Below are 15,510 nucleotides of genomic sequence, written 5' to 3'. Positions count from 1 at the left end.
CAAATAAAGTAACTTTTAAAAGAAGTCTATGTATACACAGCTGACACAATTAACTGGAACAAAACAAGTTAAACATTAGCTCATACTTAGCATCAAACTTCAGTCGCAGTTAAGTTATACATTATAGTTTTATAGTTTTAAACAATAGTGTATTATTGTGGGGGTTTTACAACATAAAGCACCTTGAGCAGACTGTTATTGTGATTTGTGATATACAAAAAGAACTCAATTGAACTGTAAACACATTCACTCTTAGCCACACTCATGTGTCAGATTAAAAGAAATGTGTAAAATGGTAAAAAATAAAAATAAACATCCTGTAAATAGGATCAGAAAACAAATTGGTACTAACAAATATAACAGGAACTATAAATACCAAATTCAAAAGAACTGTTTTCAAATGCATCACTGCAAATAAAATAAACACACTGACAAGATGCGAACCACACCGTGATTAGCACCTTCAGATCCCTGTTACATAAACTTTAAATCAGTGAAATCTAATGTTCCTTTCTGTATCTGGACCAGTTAATTGAAACTTCAAAGCAAAGAGCATTTCACATCTGAAAACCCACCCTTCCTCAGCCAGGCTACCCGTGCAGTACACATTCCAGTCTGATTGGCTTAGCTGTTGGCCCGCAGCCCAAAAGGCGTCTGTATAAAACTCCCTATGTGCTGAAAGGCAGAGTCAGAAAGGAAAAAGAACCCTGGAGTGACTGTGGGTTAACAGGAAAACTGAATTTGTTCTTTACTGCAATTGAAAGCACTGGAAAATGTGCAAAGGATTAGCCGCTTTACCCCAAACCTGCCTCGAAAGGTGAGTACTGAATCATTGCCTACATCTTAATAGTGTGTTGCTGTGATGTGGTTTGGATCCCGCAAAGTTTGACTAAACTTTGTAACCTGTTTGTGGGAGTTCTGTGCCATTAAAGTTAACAGTATGCACTGGAAAGCACTTTAAAGCAAAAAGAAGTTTTTACTTTTCTGGTCTATTTTCTGCCTCCTATAAATTCTTTTTAAACAGGCTTTTTGACACAGACAATAATGTACATGACTTGTTTTAAAGCTTTTATTGTTTTACAAATGAATAGTGTATTGCTTAAGCATTCAAACACTGAGGGAGGTCAGGCACGTTGCTTAATGAGAGAAAGAGAAATAAAAGTGCAGTAAATGCTAAAATAAAAACAACACCTGGATTTTAGGTTTTGTTCCTGACTTATTTTTTTTAACAGTTTTAGCAGCTTTATTTCTGAAGCTGTGTTACACTGATTGCTAAAGCAGATTTTTACTTGTGAGTGTAATGTCAGTGTCCTGTTCAAATATACTACTCTGGTTAGAGGATGACACTTATCACAGTGTCACAATTTGATAAGCATCTGGACCGGACTGTTAGATGTTAAAGCGTTCTTGTCCCGTTCTTCTTTCTGTCATTCAGGGCCAAGGAGATCAAGTCGAAATTAGGAGTCTTACTGCAGAAGCCGGAAAATGCCATCGACCTCATCATCCCCTACCCTGAGAAGACTGAAAAGAAACCGGAGAAGCTCCAGAAGTGAGTGTTTTTCCCTCCAAGGACCAAATGTCTGTGATGTAGGTAGGGTTTTCCTGATTATCTGTTAACCAGATAACTGATGGTAAAGCGGGAGAACAGAGCCCCGAGCAGGTACAAGATGTGGAGATCAAGGGGCCAGTGAAACCTCCCCAGACATTGAGTGGGACGTTGGGAGTGTGACGGTACAAAGCTTGAGATTTCAAATGCATTGCCTTGAACAGTGGTAAAATATGTATGAGATGCTAAATTATGCCGTTTTTTTGTGTTTATTTGTCTTCTGTTACTGTACATCTAGACTTTTGGTGTTGTAAGGGAAACTTTTGCCTTCAGTGTTTGTTTTTAACATAATGGAAAATGTTTTAAATAAATTGTAGCATAAAATGGAGACTAGAAAGACCTTGACTTGTGTCAGTAAAAGCATGATGATTTTTTACCACCTAAAAACCAGCCACAGTGTAGCTTTGAGGAAGGTTTATGTGGCTGTGGCAGAAGCTTTATTTGGGTTTATTTATTATAAATTTGTCTTGCAGCTCCTTTGACCTTTTTGTTTAGTTTGGCTCACAGCAGTCATAGCAGCTCTCCTGCCTGAGCTGTCAGAACTCCATTTTTTTTCTTATATCATCGAGAAAGTCGAATTTATGTTTCGTTATTCCGTAAGCTTTGGTTTGAATTCTTACTATTTATTCTTAACCCTCATTTTTTCTGAAGCACACTTTTTTTCCTTTGTTTTTTTTTTTTTTAAGACGCAGATTGGGTGTCACTCACTAGCTATTCCAACTATTTTTACCCCATAAAAAAAAAGCAGGCTGCTTTAGAAATGCTCCCTAAAAAGGTGACTGGAAGGCAGCATTGTTTCACAATCTGACTTCTTTGTCCAATGTCTTTAATAAGAGTGCACTTTGAATGAGTTTAAAGTTGGAGCTCAGTGGAAATGACGGGGAAAGATTCAGACATAGATGGTCTATTTTTCCTCTGCAGAAATGTGAAATCTTGTAGTGCAAACTCAGTTCAAAAGCTTTCATCTGGCTTTTTTCAGACAAGGACAATACAGCAATGTGTTTGAATATTTATAGCCTGTTTTCTGAGGCTGTCTGGCAACAGTTCATCAGAGGTTTACTTGGTGTCTGTTGACAGTCGTTTTTATTTTCCCCCAACCATTTTCAAAGGAAAACAAGGCAAACACTAAAGAATTAAAGAAGCAATTTTTTTTTAGGTCTGAGCCTTAATTATTGTGATTATTAACACCTGTGTTGATCAACAACGATCTACGTCTAACTGGCTGCTTTAAAAAAAAAAGAGTCTGAGTGAGATTTCTCAAAGTCAAGGATTGTTTTGGGTTGGATCAGCGCTCGTGTACAAAGGTGTCTGTACAGTTATTCAGTGAGAAGGCTGAAATGTTTCCTGATTATTAATAAATACATACATTTTACCTTTACTGCCACATAGCAGTCTCTGCATTGTGCAGGAAGCAGTTTTGTACCATAAGTTTAACTTAATAACTGTTTTTTTGCAGTTTAAATTGTACGCTTCAAGCATTATCCAGCTATAAGCACTAAAAGCAAAAGTGTTTTCCAACAACATGGCAGCTAAAGACTGTAAAGAAAGCCTTCTTAGCTCTTGAGGTAAGTTTTACACTGTTTTTCCTCCTGACTGAAAAGAGGCGTTTTTGTGCACACAGGCCTGCTCCTGAAGAGGCTTCTCAATGGCGTGAGAGTCTGGACCGGGTCCTGAACAACAGCTGTAGGTCAACCCTCTCCATTTCTCACACTTACACTTTCTTAACCAGAAAGCTCAAGCTGAACGTTTTGTTGCGTTTCTTGTAATAGTGGACTTTGTTGTTGCCTATTTTTTGTAAAAGGCTGAGTTTTATTTTTTTATGTGACATCTGCGGCTCGAGACGTTAGAGTGGATTGGAAGGTCTCCTCCAGTCCACATGTTCAAGCAGTGCCCCTCATGTCTCCTTATAAATGTGTGTGTGGCAGATAGGAAGGGCTTAAAGGTGTTAAGTAAAGCACCGCATGAATAGGTGGATGTGGCTGTTACTAAAAAGTGTTTGGTCTCTAAAGTGTTTTTTCAAAAAAAAATTAAAGTTGTTGCTTCTTGATATTGTACCTCACAAGTCTTTCACTTTATGTAACAGCAAAGCCAGAAGTGCACACCAACAGTTCTGCTTTCTGAAATCCCAAAATTGAACATTTTCCAAGTAAAGATTTTACGTGCACCACACAGTGAATTTGCTTTGTTGTACTCCTCATAGAGAAGCCTGAAGAACATCATTATTTTCTTCTGTCCAAAGCTGTCATTTCCATTATGTAAGAGCTATCATTGTAGTTTAACTTTAATCAGTGTCAAAGGGTGAAAACATGCCTTCTTTGAGGTCTGGTGTCTGTCTGCAAGACAGTTTAAACAGAAACAGTACAGCTAGCAGGCTTTGGTTTCCATGACAGCAAACGTGTGTGCTTAAGACCTACATGTGGCCATGGTGTTTTAATTGGATAAGAGAGATGGTGACGATAAGGTTTTGATCTTTATCTCATCCAATATTATGTGCCCACTCTGCATGGGTTTACAGTACACTATGGGTAGCAGGAGCTTGGTGAAATATGAATAAAAAAAACCCTTTATATAACATCTTTAAATCTTTAAAAAGGGGATAAAATGCATTTATCTAATTATATATCTATCCAAGTCTTACTTTAAAAAAAACACACAATACACATAATGAATTAATTTGCAGGGGACAGAGTTATATAAAGAGAGTTTTTGACGTAGATGCTGAAAAATGTAAGAAGGGAAAATAATATTTACAGTCGCCATGCGCAGCAAACACTCAATTTCTGGCTCGGCTGTTTACCTCGCAAAGTGAACAGAAAGCCTGAGAGCCAGCAAGACTGATGATTAACTCTAATGGTTAGCGGTATATAGTACTACGTGTAAACTCTCCAGCTAATAAGTCACTTAGGTGGCCCCTGCGCATTAAAACAAACCCTAGATACAGATGTTGCCGATACGTGAACAGAGAACCATTTCCTCTCTCGAGCTCAGTGGAGGGGCAACGGACCTTTCTAAGTGGCTCCTTCAGCACCGTCTGGGGCAGAGAGATGTACGTTCCTCCAGTGTTTGCATGCTTGAATAAATGTGTATACCAGCCCAGGAAGGTTATGGGTGTTTTGGTTACATCTCTAGGGAGCAGTCTAAGTGATTCCAGCAGCACTGATTTATTGCGCAGTTGCTACTAACTGTCACACTGTGATTATTTATCTACATGTTATTTTGCATTAACATTAGTTTTTATGGCTTTTTCCTTGTTAAGTCCCCTGGGATTGTAAATGAATTATTTTCTCTCATGCACAGAGATACACTCTGCCCCCCACCACCCCACCACCAACGCCCTTGCACAACAGTCAATATTATGAAGAAAATACATAATGTATAACTACCTGTCAAAATGAAAAAAAAAGATTGCACTTGACATAAAAAGGGTTTAATTGGTGGCATAGTAATTTGGTTTAAATTACAGTAATTTCATTTTTAGGGGTTTTGTTTTTAAACGCGTTGCTGAATGATTCACGTACTATCAGCAAGAAGGTTCACTGGAGCTTAATAAAACTAATTTTATGAGTATTGAGTCAAAGGCAGATACACAAACACTAAACACGAGGCTGTGTTCTTTGGTCGCTGCAGCTCTCATTTACAAACGTGTGCCTGTGCATGTGCGCTTTGCGTTTTGTGTGCCCTTGTACTTGTTCCAAAAAAGGCAAAAAAAGAAAAAGCAACAACTTGATTAGGACTCTGTGCTATTTTTAATCAAGCTAGCCATTTAGATTGAAGATAAAGGCCTGAGGCTGCGGCAGAAAGCTTATCATTTGCAGCATATGCCTGTATAGACAATGGGACCTTTTGCAGGCATTGTGTTGAGCTACAATGGCCTTCGGGGAAATGAGTGGCTGTTTTATCAAGCTTTAGTTTGGATAATTATTTTGTGATAACCAAAGTGCTTTTATATTTGTCCATAAATAATCAATTTGTTACTTTTTGACATTCTTGAAAGGTAGTTGTCTAAATGTTTATAAAGTTGTGGGGGCTTTTTTTAATTGTTTGTGGATTTTTTTAAAGGTATGCAGTAAAGCCCCACTAAATAACATACACCATCCATCTGCTTTTAACCAGTAACAACAGAAATGCATTGTAATCTACAGTTTACATTAATTCTGTCAGCTTCTTAATCATTTAAAGTCCTATTTAGACATGGAATGTGTAACATTAGCAGTTTCATTTGTCAAATAAAGGCTTTTGAAACTGAGGTGTCTGTTATGTAATGCTTTAATTATGGTTTTAGTCAGGAGGGGAAAAACAGACGTATGAAAAATGGAAAACAGGTAGCAGTTAGAAAAGTATAGGCGGACTGATATTTTTCTAAAAAAAAACAGCAACAGTGGTCAGTTATTGAGGGGTTGGTGGGGGGTGGGGGGTTTAGGATTTAATTCATGAAAAATGCCTGCCCTTTTCTAAAAGACGGCATGGTTGTCACCCTCTCCCTGGAGTGTGGTAACAGAAAGTAGAGGAGTAACCACAGGCATTATACAAAAGACTGACATAGCCTCTGTGACATCACCCACTGCATTGAGAAAAACAGCCTTGAAGCACTGACTTAGTTTTATGTCACTGCCAGCTTTTTGCAGGGGGAGCCAGAAGTGCCCATATTTGGACAAGGGGGAGGTGTGCAAAGTTAGCACAAGCTGCATCCACAGACTTATGTGTCACATAACAATAATTTGGGAAAAATCATACAAAAGACACCAACATCACAAACATGGTTGAAAGGTCCAGTTCAGTGACTTAGGTGAGGAAGTGATCAGCAGACAGCTAGTCAGCACACACCTGTCACTTGGCATTAATGCGCAAGCAGCAACAGGCTCTTAAGTATTAACAAGTCTTTTTAAGCCTTCATCAAATTTAGCCCAGCTCTGCAAAAGCAGTCTAGTGGGAAATTAGCCACAGAGACCAGAATCAGCTAAAAACGTGCTATTGTGAGCATAAACATTTGGATCTCTGACCTGCATTTGATTCCCCAAGTTTAGTGAAAATTAACAAAAAAAACAGTCTTTCATACATAAACCATGGCTCTGGGACTCTGGCAATAGATCCTTTGGGCCTTGTGGGCTGAAGGTTGGGGCCTTTGTGGATCAGACTTATTTCAGTTAATATGCAGTGGGATTAGTCTTTGGAAAATCTAGAGGCTGGGTCAACACTCCTTTTGTACCATTTCTTGTGCTCCTTGAGTTGTTCAGAAACAGTTTTGACAAGGAGTGTTGTTCTGCAAGAGTAGAGTCTGTCATTACTGCCGACTGTGTCTGGGTTTGCACATGGATTTTAGCACTTTTAAATAAAAGAGCATTAAAGAGCTGATAAGTAGATCCTGTCACTTGAGAGAGGATGTGCTCTCTCAAGTGACACCCAAGTGGCTACATTTTTTAGCACGAAACATTGTTGCATCTCCTCTACAATCCAAATTATTAGCTTTTCCTAAGCCTTGGCTGCCATCCATAACAAACAAATAAAAACAGAAGTCTTTATTTTTTCTTTGGATGCAAACACTTTTCTCACAAGTTATATTAATGGTGTACTGTCGGAACAAGCCATGTCGAGTTTTTTTCTTTGTTTTTTGTTATCAGTGTTCCTTATCAATGTCACCATTACTAGAATTACATTGTAGCTTTCTGTTCCTTTAATTTATTTTTTGTTTGTTTGTTTGTTTTTTTACATACAGTGATCAAATAAAAAGAAAAGATACATTATAGCACATGTAATTCCCTTTTTTTTCTACATTGCTGTATGTTAGCTGTTCTCTAATTAGTCCCTTTTGTGGACAAAAGCTGTTAATAAGCACAGTGGTTGATGATATAATACTGTGATTTGCAGAGATCTTTTTGTACTGTTCTGACGTATCACCTTAACAGCTGACTCCTCTGTATCGTTAGTAAATTGAAAGTCTCTTCATTAAGTGACAAACTTAGAACCCATTTCAAAATAAGATGCGTTTTATATGGTGTTCCTTTCCAGTTTTAACTTTGTGGCCTTTGCGGGAATATGACATTACCCATATTCTTGAGCCATGTTTGAAGTGTAACAGATATACTCAAATCATGTTTAGTTTGACTTAGACTGTCACTGTAACTTAACTGAAGCTTACAATTGCCAACATGTTTCCTCAGTGAAGTGCATACCAGGAGAGAGGTTTGATAACAACCTGTGAGTCTGTATCCTATAACATATCAGTTTATGACCTTCTCTGTCATGTCTCCCTCTATTAGATGGTCTGTCTGCCTTCCGTAGCTTCCTGCAGTCTGAGTTCAGTGATGAGAACATCGAGTTCTGGATGGCCTGTGAGGATTTCAAGAAGACCAAGAACCCAGCGAAGATGGCTGCCAAGGCAAAGAAGATCTACGAAGACTTCATCCAGTCTGAGGGACCCAGAGAGGTCAGGCACTCATGTCATTTCCCTATCCCTACTCTTTCATCAGCTCAGCCTAATAGAGATGATAGATAGTTTTTAATCATACATTGCTTGTTTCACAAAGTGGAAACTGATGCTTGACCTCTTACTTTAACACTCTTCATACTCTAAGTATTTCATGTGTTCACAGTATGTTCCAGGTCAAACTGACCCAGGACAAGAATTTACAAATATTTGCAGCATTGGTACAACTGCATAACTTTTTTGCATATTTTAATCTTTGCGTGTTTTGGGCCACTTAAGGAAAAGTCATCAAACCAGGCTAAGAATGATTAAGTAACTTCTTAAAATAATAAAAGAAAAGTTAAAAAACAGAAAGCAGGAGAATGACAACCAAAACATATAGCACCTTAGATTAGCAATCACTCCACAGAAAGCTCTGAAATATGTAAAATTGGTTAGAGGCAGAATTCAAATTGCATTATTTAGAAACAAAAGCATAATATTCATCAGCCTTCTATAACCAAACTTTTTAAAACTGAAAATCAATCCAGTATTTGGAACTGTGGTAATTTTTCTCTTTTGCAACAAAGAAAATAAAAAGAATAATTTATCTGTTGCTTTTATCACCATTGGTACACTCCGTAACTAACATGGAGAAAACCATGACTGAGTCGTCCAAGTGAGTTTTGAGTGAACAAGTTTTAGGAGTATTTTTTTTTAATTTCATAAGATCTACCTTTTTGATCAGAATGATCTTATAAAATTAGAAATAACAAAGACTGTAGCCACTGTGACATCACATTTAAGTGTAAAATTTCAGGTTATTGCCGTTACCGTCTTGGCAAACATATTTGCATGAGAGGTTAGACTAGATAGAAACAAGTACAGATGCCTGCCTGTTAGTGCTAACATATAAAAATATTACTCATATTTTCACCCGTATTTTATATCAACTTCTCTTATTTATCCGAGTTTTACTTGCTTCTGAGAGAATTTTGGTTTTTGTCTTATATCTCTCTAACAGGTCAATATTGACCACTTCACCAAGGATGTGACCCTGAGGAACTTGGTGGAGCTTTCCCCTTCAACCTTTGACCTGGCCCAGAAGAGGATCTATGCCCTCATGGAGAAAGACTCCTTTGGCCGTTTCCTCCGGTCTGAGCAGTACCAGGAGCTCCTGGTCAACTAAATTGAGGAGCTAGGGCAGGGGTGGGTAGGTGGGGAGATTTTAAACAGTAGCTAGATGGTTTGGAAAAAAGAAAACTAATAAGGATTTCGATTAAATATTTATAATAAACTACTGTGTGTGTGTGTGCAAACTATAATCTGGAAGACTTTTGTTTTCCAAAATCCAAATTGTGAATGTCATAGATATTACATTTCAAAATTACATTTTGAATTCAGCTAAAGTGAAAAAAATGCCTTTTGAAATAGCCCCACCTTTCCACCCACCCACCCCCGCACACACACGCACGTTCCTAAATTTGGACTCTAAAACTTGATGGTTTCCTAGCATGACCTCAAATGTAAATCAAAATTTCCTTTGAAAAAAGTACAGGGATTCACCAACACACACCAATATACACACTAAATCTATATCAAAACATGTAAAAGTAATCTCTATGGAAACCAGACAAATCTTAACTAGGTCAGAAAGTTAGTTCTTCAGTTTGGGATTTGAAAATCATCCTTTTGAAAATATCCCTTATAACCATAACCTAACATATAGTTGCACTTACTGCTTGCATCACAGTGTTGGAACTTTGTCAGACAGATTTATCATTATGTGTAAGCTGGGCCCCATTGTTTACCATGCACCTTTGACACATGGTGGTAGCATGAAAAAGTAAAAGAGATGGAGGAAGAAGATGAGAAGTTTATTGTCTCTGACCTGCTCCATTTGGTCTGAAAAACTAAGGCATTCCAAATCTATAAAGCTGAGTCACTGGAGAAAAATGAGTATTCCCCTACTGTAGTTGTAGGAAGAAGTTGCTGGAGGTTGCTAACAGTCATTATTAAATCAATTGCTAAGGCCTAGTCACTAAAATCTAACCACACGCATTGGTATTGCTTTCCGTTGCTAAATGACATTAGTTGCAAAGAGCTATAAATTGCTGCACCAACAACCTCCTTCCATATCTTTGGTCAATAGTATATTGCTGTGGTTCCAACATGAATACATGTATGGTGCCGACTTGTCCTCAAACACTCACCAATTACTCATTATGCAGTTGTGAAACTCTGAACAGTGTGACCCATACCGGAAACATAGACTGTTTGCCTTGAAAGCAAAAGTGATAAGACACAGCTTTTACTTTGAAATGGAGTACTGCCTGTTTCAAGTTTCACTACCGCTCAGTGGTTACATAGTGAGCGTTTTCAAAATAAAGAAAAACTGTAAACCAAGTCACAAGTTTAAGATAAGACAATGAAAAACATTTTGCAGTTTTGTTTTATAAAAAACCTCAAGATTCACCTTAAATGTACAACAATGTTAAATCATTTTAGAAGACATTAAAGTTTTATCCAGAAAGATGTGACTGTGATATGTGAAGTGTTTTGTGATTTCCCCCCCTTAAGACCCTATTGCATGGAAAGTAGAGCATATGACTTTTTAAAAGGTAAAACAAAGGGAAATTAAAGTGGAACGGCAGTAAAACAGTTGGCTGTTTTGAATCAGTTGATTGCCTGATCAATTTGTAGCGTGGACCAAATACTAAAAGAATATCTCACATAGTGGAGTACTATCAATGCACGACTAATGTTTATCACATAACCTATTTTTATTTTGGTTCTGGTCTGTTATCTCACCCTCACATAGATATAAAAATTTGGATTTTCACTACACCCAACCTTTTGGTTGTAGTGCATCCTGTGTGAGCCATCCTTGAGGACAGTGCTGGCTAGTTGGCTAAGTGGTGTAGCTGCTTGTCTACCACTTAAGTGCAAGTTGCTAAGATGGGAAAATCAAGTAGGAGGGAATCTCATAAATAGAGGTAAACAGAACAGTGGTTTCATACAAAGAAAGATCTTTTTCCCATGTCACAACACCAAAGCTGTACTGTATGTATGCAAGCCAAGTCAATAAAACGGTCCAGATCTGCTTTTAGTGTAAATTTACTTTTGAAAAACATGGGAAACTGATCTTGCAAGTTTTCAGCACTAGACAATCCCTCAAGTGGCTAATGAGAACGATCTTATGATAATGAATGGAGCACACAGTTAAATCCTAAAATCAAAGTGTAATGTTAGCAACATTACATAGCAGCATTACAAATTCAAAAGTATGCGCAATATCAGTTGATAAAGTCAACCTTATATGTACTTTCCTGTTTCAGACTACATTTTATACTTTCAATCACAAGTTATTTGTCACTCTTCTATCCTTAAGAGTATTCACCAACTTACACAAGACTATGATATAATGAGATGTAATGTTGGATTTGGTGTTGGTGTGTAATGTTGAAGTGTCCTTGATATATGCATTTAAATGTAACTGTTAAATGCAGTTAAATGTAGCAATCGTTGAGTGTGATGATATTTACTCTTGATTTATGTATTAACCAACAGAAATATAATTATATAATCAGCATTTATAAGTCCTTATTGTTCCCAAAAATTCAAATATATCACAAAAGAAAAAAGAAAAATTAAAAATTGTGCTGATCGGGACATCGGGCATGATATATTTTCTACTTTTTCAACTTATCTGAATTTCTAAATGTGTTATTATGAAATGCATCGGACCACCAAATTGACAAAGATCAGGTGTAAAGAGGAATGACAAGGATTCATGATGGCACAGATTAGCCAGTCTGGTGTCATAACCTGAAGAGTGAGAAGTCATCAATCAACATCATAGAAAAAAATTAAACAAAATTAAAATGTAAAAAAATCAATAAGGGCTTTAATGGTGCTGACAATGCATTATTGGATGTAGCTTGCATGTACGTTTTGGAGTCAATCACATAAAAATATATATGCACACAATTCCTGAAGATGTATTTATTTATACATGTAAATATCTAAACGTGTAAAGATTTTCTGAACAGTGAAATCCACGATGCTCTGAATGGAGATAAGGCAAGTACTCTTTCTAGTGTTCTGTATCTCTTATAAAAGAGGAAACATCTGTCTTTAAATTGTCATTTTGGTTTTTCTTTTTTAAGTTATACATACGGAACCTGTTGTGGGCCTAAGCATTGTTTCAAATATCTGCTAGCTTGGTTGTAGCGCCTTCCTATCAAATAGTTGGAGCATAAATCCAAAAAGATATAGATATAGATATAAATAGATATATGATTGATATAAAACAAAAGGGGGAAAAATGTGTTTTTCAAGGCCTTAGTTCAGGGCCAATAATCAACCCCCACCGACCACCCAAAAAAAGTGTCTGCAATTATGTAACAGAAACAGTCAAAGACAAACAGCACTGAAAAACAAAGAACTCTCAGAAAACATATTAGTTTATATATTTACTTCCTTTTTCTTCCATCCCTTCTTGGAATGAGTGGGTTGTTTTTAGAATCTGCATGTAAAGAGTGCACCACCAAGAAACATCAGCGATGACTAAAAAGCAGAGCGGAAACAGATGCAGCTGACTAACTAGCTGCCAACACAAACACTGTCAGAAGCTTGCATGGATGCATCCGTCACTACCGCGCTTCCTAGAAATAGATGGAAAAGGTCAGATGCCTTTGTTCCCCAAAGGAGGTTAGTGACTCTCTGACAAATGTTTCTTGAGCTTGTAACATGTGCGGGACACTGTCACATTTATAGACTCGGACTTGTAGTATCTGAAGTCTGAGCACTAAAACATGGCAAGCTAAAAGTCTGACATTTTATTTGATAGCCAAAGATCTATCAATACTCTTTCAAACAATCACTGCTGAAACAGATGAGTAAGCAGATCAAAAGTCAAACATCTTTGGCTCTGATTTCACACACTGTCACTCTCAGTTTACTTTACCTGTCATATAATATTTAGTTTTTTCTTTTTGTCTCTTGCCACAAGACATAGCATTTCACTCTGGCAGGGTTTTATGTTTTACGATATGTTTTCATAGACTTATTAGCAGTTAAACATAGAATCCAGACAGTTCCAAGTATGGAAAAAAGGTAATCAGACATGAAAAGAAAAAAGAAAATTATATAACATAAAATGTGAATCTAATATGGATGTTTTGTTGAGGGATTCAGGTTCAACCTATAGCGGCGGGATCTGTGTGAAGTTTTGGGGACATGTTGGTGACTGTACTTGGGAAAAAGCAGAGCTGCAATCCCCAGAGTCCAAAATAGTCTTTGTTGATTGATTAAGACCATAAAACTATACAGTGCTGTTTATGTTTACTTAAGCATCGTTAAAAGGCAGAGGGCGTGGGTGCTGCAGGATCGGTGAGCACAGAAGAAGCTGATTGCTCATTTAGTTCCTCATAAAGAAGGCTGTAACATTGATAATGTTCTGGCAAACAGTTCTCATGGTTTCAGGGCTTTTTATACATTTGTCAGAAGAAGAATGATCTGTATTTGTGGGAGAAAATCATAGAACCTTCTGCAATATCCCCCAGTGAGATCTGTGGCTGGCAGTGAGATCCACTGCTGACAGGACTGCATTCACAGGGTTTCTAGCCACAGTCCGCCCCCACGTTCATCTAGGTCTGATGCTGTAAACAGAACTGGGTGCACATGAACTACTCATAAAACACTGGAGTTAAGGTACCATCGGTGCTTGAAATACTACCAATTCTAATGATACCAATACAAATTGCTACTGTACACAAAGTGATATTGTTTTCCTGACACAAGGTGTATTATTCTAGCCAGGTTAAGTGGTGAAAACATAGTGGCTGGTGTTTTGATGCATTCTCAATCATCCAGGAAAGTAAATCTCCAAAAAGTTGATTCTGTTCATCTGGACGTAGCGTTTTGTGGGAGAAACGTTTCGTCACTCATCCAAGTGACTTCTTCAGTCTCAGCTGACTGCAGGTTTCCCCAATCTTATAAACAGTATATTTGCATAATGACTGAAACCAGCCCACTGAAGGAACAATGGGCTGGGAGGTCAGTTCCTTAATCTTAATTAAGATTAAGATCTTAATTAATCTTAATTAAGATTAAGGAACTGAAGAATCACTTGAATGAGTGACGAAATGTTTCTCCCACAAAACGCTACGTCCAGATGAACAGAATCAACTTTTTGGAGATAGTGGCTGGTACACTTTGACTTCTAGCTGTGTTTAAAATATTTATACAGTAAATGATCGTGCTTAGGAATGACACACAGGTACAGAGGGCCTCAGAATAAAAACCCCAGGAAAAGAAACTTGGGGTAAAACCATGATATCAACTGAGAGAAGATTTCATTACATGAAAAAAACTGCCACATTTAACTGTCTGAACCAACCCAATCTCCTTTATTAGACATCAAATATAGGTACCAAATACAGCTTCTATTGTGTACCTAGTTTGTTTTCACTGTTTTGATTAGAGTACCAAAATTAATTGATTAAATAGGTTTAGGAAAACCTAACCTCAACATTAGCCTGCTCACAGGCTTATGTTGAGCATACTAACTGTGTTAAAATGTGACACCAAGAAAGTGAGAGGAGATCTCTGAGCAGAAATATCTGCATCATCTAATTTAAGGTCACATCTTTATCTCACATGAATTTATTTGTCTAGGCAAATAGGACTGAACAGTGACTGTGTGTGTGTGTGTGTGTGTGTGTGTGTGTGTGTGTGTGTGTGTGTGTGTGTGTGTGTGTGAAGTACTGTATAGCACAGTTATCCGTATGGAAACTAGGATTATTCCTGATTGCAGTCAGGAATGCTCTGTTCCAGTCTGCAGTCAATCCTCGGGTATCCTGACATTTGCGGTTTTAAACAGCAGCATCCACCAACCAGAGACGATGCTGTTTCTACAACATTTTTTGTCCGTAAAACAAGGTTGATATCATGTAGGCTTATGGTTTCTACATGAGCACTATTCACTATTTTGTACATCATACTAAGTCTGCTTTGGATGGTTATAACATTATGGCTCATAGTCAAAGTCCCTAGGGAGAATATGAATGGGATTTTTGAGCTCCAAAGTAATGAACAATTTCCCAGAGTAGTGTCTTGATACTCTAGTGGTGCCTAAGCATGCTGCAGCACCCCCTGAAGGATGGTATGGAGGCTACATGTCATAAACTACAAAATTAAAATAAAGAAATAATTTAGTTGGTTATTAAATATTTAATAGTGGAATTTACATGTTTTAGATTACAGTTCCTATCATCAGCATGATAACTACACTTTCCTTCTTTCAAGATATCTGTACAATTGGCTTTCATAGTTCTTGGATAGCTGCTGCTGTATAACGTCTACTCAAACAATCCTTGATTGGTTTGAGTAGCTGGGTTGATAAGGATAGGTTTGTGAGCGTCATGCTAAAGTGCAGTAATGCTGGCAGACTAGACTTTATAGTACACTTATGATCAATTTCTTGCGTCATAACATA

At 37.5% G+C, this 15,510-nt stretch overlaps 1 protein-coding gene across 1 annotated transcript; it reads left to right on the top strand.

Moving 5' to 3' along the window:
• The first annotated feature begins 694 nt into the window (after window positions 1-694).
• Window positions 695-10,544, top strand: rgs5a (regulator of G protein signaling 5a). Its single transcript, XM_006797820.3, has 5 exons — window positions 695-817; window positions 1,436-1,549; window positions 3,228-3,289; window positions 7,864-8,030; window positions 9,034-10,544. The coding sequence occupies exons 1-5, from the start codon at window positions 774-776 to the stop codon at window positions 9,196-9,198; spliced, it is 552 nt and encodes a 183-aa protein (XP_006797883.1). The 5' UTR covers window positions 695-773; the 3' UTR covers window positions 9,199-10,544.
• Window positions 10,545-15,510: the final 4,966 nt, after the last annotated feature.

The sequence above is a fragment of the Neolamprologus brichardi genome, chromosome 17 (assembly GCF_056152115.1).
Source record: "Neolamprologus brichardi isolate AB-2024 chromosome 17, ASM5615211v1, whole genome shotgun sequence".
Classification (NCBI taxonomy): Eukaryota; Metazoa; Chordata; class Actinopteri; order Cichliformes; family Cichlidae; genus Neolamprologus; species Neolamprologus brichardi.
Note: the sequence above shows the minus strand (reverse complement) of the source record. Positions and strands in the feature narration are given on the sequence as shown.

Excerpts from the sequence above, each read along its gene's own strand:
- rgs5a (XM_006797820.3), top strand. The coding sequence starts at position 774 with ATGTGCAAAGGATTAGCCGCTTTACCCCAAACCTGCCTCGAAAG. Across the intron at positions 3,290-7,863 it reads CCGGGTCCTGAACAACAGCT|ATGGTCTGTCTGCCTTCCGT; the intron begins GTAGGTCAACCC and ends TCCCTCTATTAG. Across the intron at positions 8,031-9,033 it reads AGTCTGAGGGACCCAGAGAG|GTCAATATTGACCACTTCAC; the intron begins GTCAGGCACTCA and ends TCTCTCTAACAG.